The sequence below is a fragment of the Condylura cristata genome, unplaced genomic scaffold (assembly GCF_000260355.1).
Source record: "Condylura cristata isolate star-nosed mole 26May11 unplaced genomic scaffold, ConCri1.0 scaffold00005, whole genome shotgun sequence".
Taxonomy (NCBI): domain Eukaryota; kingdom Metazoa; phylum Chordata; class Mammalia; order Eulipotyphla; family Talpidae; genus Condylura; species Condylura cristata.
Window position 1 is genome coordinate 45,146,025 of NW_004567106.1, and position 10,725 is coordinate 45,156,749.

At 38.2% G+C, this 10,725-nt stretch overlaps 1 protein-coding gene across 1 annotated transcript in view; it reads left to right on the top strand.

Annotated features, from left to right (window-relative positions):
* The first annotated feature begins 6 nt into the window (after positions 1–6).
* Positions 7–10,725, top strand: part of PRKAR2B (protein kinase, cAMP-dependent, regulatory, type II, beta) — a 66,144-nt gene continuing 55,425 nt past the window's right edge. Inside the window, exon 1 of the mRNA XM_004676926.2 lies at positions 7–429. Coding sequence (XP_004676983.1) covers positions 126–429 — 304 coding nt within the window. The 5' untranslated portion in view covers positions 7–125. The remainder of the gene's footprint in view (positions 430–10,725) is intronic.

Sequence of the window (10,725 nt, forward strand, 5' to 3'; positions counted from 1 at the left end):
AGCGCCTCGCTCACAGCCGGTAGCGCCTCCAGCGCCGTCCGCGCTTGCTCGGCGGCCAGGGGGCCCGAGGCGGACCGGGGAGGGGGCGAGGTTGGCGCCCAGGCGCCCGCCTCCCTGAAGGCAGGATGAGCATCGAGATCCCGGCGGGACTGACGGAGCTGCTGCAGGGCTTCACGGTGGAGGTGCTGAGGCACCAGCCCGCGGACCTGCTGGAGTTCGCGCTGCAGCACTTCACTCGCCTGCAGCAAGAGAATGAGCGCAAAGGCGCCCCGCGCTTCGGCCATGAGGGCAGGACCTGGGGGGACGCGGGCGCCGCCGCCGGGGGCGGTACCCCCAGCAAGGGGGTCAACTTCGCGGAGGAGCCGATGCACCCCGATTCTGAGAACGGGGAGGAGGAGGAGGAGGCCGCAGACGCAGGGGCGTTTAATGGTGAGGACCCGATCCCTGCCCACCCCCGCTCTCCACCGCTGGTACCCGCTTTGAGCTTTCATCCCGCAGCTCTGCTCTCCCACTTCTTCCCTACCTTCCCATCTCGCCCACCCGCTTTGCATCCATTTCTGTCTCTCCCACTCGCCCACCTTCCTACTCTGCTCCCTTGTCATGCCCTCCCCCTCGTTCCCTCCTCTGGAGATGGGGAGCTGAAAGGTTAGGATTCTACCTGTCTGCCCCCTCTCGTCCCCTGAGCTCAGAGGCAGAGGACGACCGATTTTGGGTGGGCATCTGATAAGAGAACTTTCACTGTGGTTGGCGATTTTCTGCTTGACGACACCATTGTGTGTAAGGGAAACTGGACCTCGTGTCCTCGTTCAGTCCTTGTATTTATTAATGGTGCGTCCAAAGAGAAAAAGCGAGGAGTATTCAATTTGATTGGCCGTTCTGCTGTTGCGACGGCAAATTCACTAAAAGGAGCTTGGAACTGGATTCACTGGGGTAGAACATAATGCAAGATAATAGCGTTGACATTTTTGGAAACCGAATAATCTGTTTTCTAATTTATCAATGTCTCCTGTTATTTTTGGACACACAACAAAGCATTCTGTTTAGCCTGCGGTCCGTGGGGTCTTTGGAATGAGGAAATGGGCTAATGGTTTGCTTTTTATTTAAAACAAATATCGAATGATTTGGTGCCTTTTAGAAAAAAAGCAAAAGTGTGTGAAAAACACTGTAGGAAGTTCTAATAGCTTGCTGGTTGTCTTTAGAATGAAAAACCAGTGAGTAATTGTAAGGACTGTGCCAGCCACTGAAACTAGAAAGAATGAATGGGAAAGAAAAAGGAATTTTCTCAAATAGCAGCTCATGGCAAGTCCCACCCCTTCTGCTTACACCCTCTCTCCCTAACGCATAGGCACACACGCACATTTACAGCCTTCTGCATTTATACAGCATGCTACCTGTCATCTTTGTGATGGCCCAAGCTAAAATACCACAGTGTGCAAATATGCAAGTGCTCTTTCTTGTATAAGGCAAATGTGCATCAGCATTGCACCAGTTTTTATTTGCATTGCTTGTGGCTTGTGTGTCTATGGGGCATTTTAATGAAAATATTTTAAGGTATCATCTCATGTATGTATGTCATGTATGTCTCTAGGAAAGTATTTCTTTTCTTTGCAGAGTCGTTGAAATGTGTTATAAAATCAAATGTGTTTTTCCTTCCTCTGAAACAATCACAAAAATCCTGGAAAGTAGGGCTTTCTGAAGATAAAAGGGAATACTACATTAGAAATTGTAATTTTTGACCTTTTAGTGTTTCCTGAGATATGATAGTTTTCCCAGTTATAGTCATAATCGATACTTTTCGCACAAGAATTTAATCAAATGCTAGACAAGAAAAGGATACATGTTTGGAATAGATGGGAAGGAGAAACCAATGATGGATGGTATAGAGAGGGCAGAGGCCCGGGTACATTCATGTCCTGGCACACAGGCGCATGCCTACACACACAGAGAAGGACTTGGTAAAGAAGCTATGTATGACATGTTGGATACAATATAGTGTTAATATTACTAAAATATTTTGTTTTTATAGGAGGTCTTTACATTGATGATTTCATTTTCTCCTTGCATTGATTTCATTTTCTCCTTTCTCCTCCTTAGTACTACCTTTATTGTAGTACTATGTGAGTTTTAATAAATCCTTTTTAACCTATTGTACTGTGTATTTTGTACACGGAATAGATTTTTATTTACTTTTTTGCAACTAGGAAATAAACTGTTAACTTCTAGGCATCAGGGATCATTTTCTATGCCTTTATGTTCTCCAAGGTACCTTTATTGTAGTACTATGTGAGTTTTAATAAATCCTTTTTAACCTATTGTACTGTTTATTCCCCTGCCCTACCCCCAAAGACTTTAAAACTTCTTTGACTGCAATCAGATGTGGTTTGATTATTATCCTGCACACACATACATATATTACTGAAGTTTTGTAGTATTTCCTTCTCCTTGGTGCAATAGGAAAATCTCTACTAGAATATTTTCTGTTCTAATCGGTTTGTGCCTATTTTACTTTTTAAAGTAAATTATCTTGAGACCCTCAGTTTAAAAATAAGCTTAGACTTCTATGGGGTTGGCAGCCTTTTTTAAAAGGGCCACAAAATAAGTATTTTAGGATTTGTGAGCAACATATGGTCTCTATCACATTTTTTTTTAAACTACTCTTTAGCTCCTTAGTCCCTCAGGAAATTGGGGGTGTTCACAGCATAAAGCTGTGAAACAGGGTTTATGAACCCCTGATGGGGGTAGGAGTGGGGAGAGTCAAATTAGTGCCATTGGCCCCTCCCTGGTGGCGCAGTAGGTTAAAGCACATCACTGCAAGCTGGCCGCTGCCGCTGGCTGCTTCAGTGCAAGTTCAATCTCCAGCCCTGGAGGTGACCCACAAGGTGTGGAGACCTCTCCTGACCTGCCCGCTGCTTACCTCAGCAGTGTACTTCATTGATCTGCCTGTTCTGCTCCCCACTCTGTCTCTGGTGAAGCCTCTCACTGTCCCTGCACCTCTGGCCTGCACCCCAGTTCTTTATGCTTTGATAAATATATCTTTTAAAAAATTATAAAAATTAGTGCCACTGGGGGTGGAGGATAGGAGTGAGCTATCATTTTAATGTATGTCTATAAAAGTTCCAAAATTATGGAAAAAACTAGACTCTTGGGTAATTCTGTCACAGTAAAGAGTAAATATTAGAAGGCAAGGCTTAATTTGCCATGAAACAGCACACTACCAGCTGAATCAATAATTCTTAAATCTCAAGGTGGTTTGATTCAGAAATGAATACTACCTGGTAATATTCTTGGGGGACTTTCTGAGTAGATTAAGGTGGGATTTAGGATTTTGTTTTCTAAATACAAATCCATTATGTTATCTGTAGTTCCCTGACCACACCCTGAGAAACACTTAACAGATAGTGATGACAGTAACTCTTAATTTTATTAATAATTTTTTAAAAAGCTGCCATGACATTTACTCTGTGTGAGGCACTGTCTAAATGCTTTAACCCATTACCCCAGCTTCATGAGAAAGATAAGACTGTCACTTGCCCAGTGTTTCACCACAAGTAAAACCAGGGTTGGAACACAGGTGGGCCTGGCTCTATCCCTGTGTCCTTAAATCCCAGATTTCATCTCCACAAGGGTCTAGGACTGGGTCACTTAGCATCCCTTTATTTCAAGCAAATCAAGCAGTGCTTGAGACCTTTACTATATGTTCTATGCAAGCCTCTGAAAAACTATCTTGTCCAAGTTCACATAGAGGACTAATAAGTAGCAAGAGTTCTCTCTCTTAATCATATTTCTCTGACTCAAGACTATCAGGGGAAACTTGTAATATGTATGGCAGACTCATGGTCATGCTTTCTGGTTATTTCTCCAATGATGGTGATGAATTTGTATTATTGGTCCACACCCCACTCCCTTTAAGATAGGCAAGTGATAGTATTTATCAAGAGACTGGGCAAAAGGGCAGCTTTTTGACAATGAAATTGGTGCCCATAAGGATCAGGCGTATGACCTGGATCTCAGTGTGGTGGTTGCATCAAAAAACTACCCAGAGACTGAAGCACAGCCACTGATGGCATGAGGCCAGATAGTCCAGTGGATCAAGGTTGTCTTTACTCACTACTTCCCTTTCCTCGTTGATAACTTTACTACTCTTTTCCTAGTTTCACCTAAATTTATCACTTCTAATATTTACTTTTCTATCAGTTCTGGTTCAAGGGACAACCTTTAGGTGTCAGAATGACTATGGCATATAGTGACACCCCCCCCGGGGGGGAAACTCAAAGGTTTTCTGAGACAGCTATTATGAAGATTCTCCCTTACCGCTTCCTCATCCTATGAAAAGTGAATGAAATTTGACATGTCATTTCTGGAATGGTAGTGGTCCAGGCTTGGAAAATGGAAGGGTTTAAAGTAGCCAAAGAGTGAGATCAGTACCAATTTGGAGTGGAATCTATGGCAATTAGTGTGTTTATGCAGGTATTCTGGGGCCTTGTGTTACACAATACATTTGTCAGTGCCATTGTTAAAATTATGAAACAAAATTCCAAAATACTTTGATAAATTGACAAGTGGCAATTTAGAAACTAAATTACATAGAGGTCTATGAAGACAGTCGATTTAAAAATAATTAATGTAAAATGTGGAAGAACTAATTTTCTGTATGGGAAAGAAAAAGAACTAGAGCTCAAAGTGGGTACACAATCATAGATATAGAACAATACCTTATGAAGCAACTATTTCAAAAGTATGTAAATAGAAATTTGGCATGTGAAAACTATGACTATTTATATAATTGATCTATGTTAAATTTTTGTTGGAGAGCCTACATCTTTAAATTTTATAACCTAAAGGAAGTGTGGAGAATTTGTGAGTTTTACAGTCTTGCAAAATATTGGAAAATTGGAACTTGTGATGGTGGTAGGAAACTAAGAGAATAAAAATTATATAGTGAAGAAATGATTGGAGAAGAGTTGAAAAGAATGTTCATGTGTCTGAAGATGTTTTCTTAAGAGTATTTTGAGCAAATATTTTTCATTGCTGTTAAACACAGAACTAGAACTAAGCTTCATTGTAACCTGAAGAATTAAAAAAAATTCATGTCTGAAATAGTGTATGTGTTCCTCCTCAAATGAGGTGGTAAAAGTAATAAGGATAGTAAACAGATTGTCTTCCCAAGAATCTGCTGGAAAATGTTCTTCACTTACATGAGGAGTAAAAAAAAATGTTTACTTATTTTGTTCATGCCTGACTGATAGCAGGAAATTAGAGCATAATCAAAAGTTTTAAAAAAATGTTGCATTATGTGCTTCATAGGAATGCGTCCCTGTGCCCTTATTGAAGCCCTTGCTGTGTGGCTACTAGATAGGAGACAGCAGCTAAATTGTTAGTGTTTGCTTTCTACTGAAGCTGTCAGCCTGTGGCTAGAGAAATTTATTTTAGTGATGGTAGATATCTTATGCAACTGAGTGAAAGTTAAACATCTTTAATGTCTCATTAACCTCTTAAATTTATTTAAATGGTTTGGAAAATGGTTGTGAAAGGCATTTTGTTTTGGGGAGGAGTTTAACTTTGCTTTTCCTAATGAAGCTCTCCACAAAGTCTGTTGATGTTGTATTAATAATACCTACCTTATGTGGTGATTAGAAGGATAAGTGGGTTAATATCTGTAAAATCTGTAGGGCTGTGTACATAGCAATTGTTGATTACCTGTAAAATAAATGATCTCATTAATATGAAAGCTTCAGAAGTGTTAACTTTTCTTGCAGAATAGTAATTTCATTGTGTTTTGTGGAAATGAACCTAGCCTTTGCACTTCTTAAATGCACTAAGAAATGAGCTTATGTGGCAGTTCTACTCAAGATTTAATGTGAAGTTATGCTACACAGTTATAAAAGCCATAACCTTTCAAATCCATTTGTAGCTGAGAGCTACAATTACATAATTAATGAGATACTATGGTTTTTGGCTACTAGAAATTTACATGGTAGTTTAAATCCTCCTGAAATGGATTATATCACTCATGACAATAGTTAAAATATTGAAGACATTATTTTGGTCATGAGCAAACAAACAAACAAAAAACAATACTAGAGAAGATTTAGAAGATATTTTGAGCTATAGATGGTAATTGTGATTTTCAAAATAGGATGGTTAAGAACATTATTCATTTTAGTAGTATTAAATGGGCTGCTTTAGGGATTGAAGCTGGGAAATCAAAGCCTCGAAATAGTGTTCTTTCTCTTACCCATCTTTTATTTTAGGCTTTGGGAAAGGGAGGGTGAGAGGTAAAAGGAGAAAGGCAATGAGGAGATGAAGGAGGGGTGGGAAGGAGGGACCCAGGAGAGGAGGGGGGGAAGGGGAGAAGGAAAGAGGAAACAAATCAGGTGGCACTTGGGTAGAGTTCCCAGAGTAACTTTGCAGAGAGAGCATAGAATAAAAACACCTAGACAAAAGTGAAAGCATTTGGATACTTAGGTTTGTTTACCTATCTTCAAAATCAAACTCTTTAGACATTTAATCTAAGACAGTTAAAAGCTTTCCATTTGTGGTTGCACATAAAGTGATGTACTGTGTCTGGGTGGGACAGGATTAAATATTTAATGGTTATTTATTGTGGCAAATCTCAATCCATGGATTCCAGTAAATTTCCAACTGTCAAGATCTTGTTCATCATAGCTGTGTCAAAAAAAAAAAAGTGTTTTTCAACTTTGTAAATACTAACAGATCTTTGACTTCATCAATGAGGACTTTATTTGTGACCCATTAAGAACATCACCTAACGTCACAAGAGAAGGCCTGTGGTGGAGGTTGTGGCTAGCAGAGTATTAGGCTGAGGGACCCGGAGAGTGAATGAGGGCTGCGCACCACATGAGACAAAGAAGGAGCTGAGACCTACCATGGAGTATTAGAAGAAGGGTGTGTAAAAATGAGAGGATTGAATGCTATGCCTTTTTCTACTGCAGACATGCTTATTGAGAGCCAATTCCTTCCTTCCTCTTTTTTGTTTTTTTAGGGAAAAAAATTATTAATATGTCAGACTTTTTGAGAAACCTTTTTGTCAGTGACTGTCTTACTAGATTGCATATATAACCTATTTTGCTTAACAGATGGAGCAGCCGAGAAATTCTTTACCCAAATTTATTCCGTTTGGATTGTCTTTTTCATAGAATTATCCCTTAAATTTTGTGTGCTTCTTATAATTAGCTTACATATTCTTTCTGTTTCCCATCAAGATGTGATAGATAATGTTTAAAAGATTGGGCTAAAGAGAAATACTTCTGCCTTCACACTTACCTTTTTTTTTGTTTTTTGGGTTTTTTTTTTATTGTTTTTCATTGCAGTGTAATCTTAGATTTAAGAAATGACAGTTCAGAGTTTTTCCTCCGTTGAAGAATTATTATCATTGGAACATTGGTCTGGTCCTTATTGTCTTTCCAGTCTTACCCATTCCTTGAGTTGTGGTTGGGAATATCACATACACAAAACCCTCACTACCATGTTGACCATTATCTTTATTTTATGGGAGCAAGTTTTGTGTTTCAAAAATGCATAATGACTCAGACTATTCCATTATGTAATTATTTTGTGGAAAGAATTTGAGTTAAAATTTTCAGGTCATGGCTTACATGAAAACAAAACAATCTAAAAAAATCAGAAATATAAACACAGTTGGTGTAACATTTATAAATGTTTCAGCAATAGGCTCTGCCATGTGTAGTTTAATATGTTTGGAAACTAAAAAAAAAAAACAATCCAAGTGCCGCCGGTTAAAAAAGGTTCCCCAATAAAAAAAAAGACAAAGGTCAAAATATAAACACATGTTCCACATAAAAGTGAAGCCAAGAAGATATACTGTATACAGTTATTCCGGTATTCGTTTGGCTGGGGACTGACATTGTTTAATTTACATTAGCTGTTCCAAGACAAAATAGTTCATGGGAGTCATATCGAGGGGAATTTTTTGGATAAAAAATTCAAAGGGGAAAAGCTTCCATTTGTTTCAATACATTTTAGTTAGACCCAAAAAGCATCTTTCCAAAATGTTATGCTAAATTAAAATGTGACTCAGCTGTTTCATTTCAGTTATTAAAGGAAGCTAATGTTTGTTAAATGATATTTTTATTTAACAGTAATTGTTAACATTTTGGGCATCTTAGTACGAGAAACTGAATAGAGCAATTTTTGTCTGTCATTTAGCTCTCCCCAAAGCAAGTAAAGGAGTCTGAATTCAGAGCCTTAACCATAGTATATACCCCTCATTTTCAGTAATTCTTATAGCAGTAACATGGTTGAAGAGGACCATAAGTCAACAAATAAGCTCTATTTTCCCCTCTAAAGACTGGCTGATTTTTCCCTTTTACAATTTGTCTGTTTCACCAAATTCATACTAACTACACTTCAGACACTCAGTAAAATGTTTATTTTTAGAACTGAACACCTCATATACTAAGCTGTTTAATGCTCAATTTTTCAAAATTATATATAATCATTAACAACATGTATTGTGTATGCACTCCCAGTATATGTCTATACATTTTATATTTGTCAAATCATGGAACCAACTCAAGCACCCTTCTACAGGTCAATGCATAGGGAAATAGTGGGGCATATATTCAATGGAATATTACATAGCTGTGAAAAAGGATGAAATGGTAGCATTTGACATAAAATCGATGGACTTGGAGGTGATTAAGTTGAGTGAAATCAGTCAAAAAAGTGAAAGTCACTCATCTGAGAAATATAAATAGAAACAATAGAAGAATTAAAAGACTTAAATTGGTAAAAAAAGAAGATAATGGTTACTAGAGGGAATAGGGGAAAGGGCAGATAGGTTAGGGAAGAGAGACAGATAGGGAATGGGCATGGGTGATTTAGTAGAAGTTAAAAAGAATGTTATAGGTTTCCCAGTATATTAATTTGTCACGTATGTGTAAGAAAAGGCATCCCACAATATAATTTTGAAAGGGCCTCCCTGGTAGCTCAAGGAGTTAAAGCACAGCACTATAAAGCTATCCACAGCCATTGCAGCATGAGTTCGATCCATGGCCAGGGAAGAAACCCACATGGCACGGCAGACCTCTCCTGTCTCCTGCTACTCCCCTCAGCAGTGTATTTCAATCAGTCTGCCTGCTCTGCTCCCCATTCTGTCTCTGGTGAGTCCTCTCACCTTCCGCATCTCTGGCCTGTACCCCAGTTACTCCTGTACCCCAGTTACTCTATGCATAAATAATTAAATCTTTTAAAAAATAAACATTAAATAAATTTTGAAAGGAAGTCAAAAGTAATTGAAAACAAGTTCTATTTTTCCCATAGGCCCCAAGGGATTCCCTCATATACTTTCTTGGGGTACATAAACCCATTTTGGAGATCACAACTCCTAATTTGAAAGGTAACTATGATAAACTTTGATTTACTGACTTATGCTCCTAATTATAAAAGAACTACAGGTAGGTAGGGTTCTAGTTGTATGTGTGTGTGCATGCTTGTGTGTGTTGTTTTGAAGACATTTGTTAGATAAATTGATTCAACAGAAGTTTAAAGAGGAACTGTCTAACAAAAAGGAAGTAAAATATTATTTGAAGGGTAAGAACCAGCCTTTTTCTTTTAAATCTGTCTTCCTTCCTGCACCTTAAACTCCAGCCTTACTTGTTCCAGACTAATTAGTTCTTGGTGCAGACTTTGGGATATGACCAAAAGAATTATATCATATGATAGTTGTTTACTTAAGAGCCACTAAGTCATGAAAATGCCAATCAGCACTACAAGACAGTCTAAATAGTGTAGAAGAATGTGATTTCACAGAGTAGGTATCTCAGGAGTAATCTTTAGCGAGAATGTTGGCTGGGAGACTATCTCCTTTTTAATAATTTGTGCACCTAAAGCATGTGTAGTATATGTCTGAAATAATGAAAAATGCAATGTGAACTAATTTGATTGGGTTTGTTGTGTTTGAGCATACTTAGAGATTCCTATCCATCCAAATTTGCCATGTAGAATAGAAAATTATTTTTTCTCTTTTTTAAATAGAGAGATATTTTTGATATACAGAAAAGAAGCAAGGACTAAATAAGGAACACTCACTTAAGCCATCCCATATCACTAACAAATTTTAACATTTTGGGCACCTGGGAGTTCCTTTTCTCTTAAGATAACCTTCTTGAGTGCCCTCTCCTGTTCCATGCTCTTAACTTCCTTCTCCACAAACAGTTAATCACTAATAGGATGAATTTGCTTTTTATATTCCCTATGCAAATTTTTGTGCTTTTACTACAGAGACATTTATCTGGAGGGTGGAAATAGTGCTATTTTGCATATTTTTAAAGTTTGTATAAAATTTAGCACTTATCAGAGTTTCATTATTTTTCACCAACTCTTTTTGAGAAGTGTTTGAGATGATAATACATTGATTCATGCATTTTAGGCTCATTTACTTGGAACTGCAATGTCATATACCCTTGTAAAAATAGACACTTTATCCATTGTTTGATAAATATTTTGGTTCGCAATTTGTTGTTTTTACAATGCTGACATGAAGTGCATGCATGTGTATGTGTGTGTATATTATGCAAATACACTAGAGTTTTTAAAGGTGTGTTTGAAAGTATGATCTAAGGGCCTTTTGGGGTCCATTCTCCCCCTAGCCATTTCAGGAAGTCTGAGGTGAAAACTACGATAATAATAATAATAATAATAAATACATTCTTTGTCTTTTCTTCTTTCATTCTTTCATGAGTA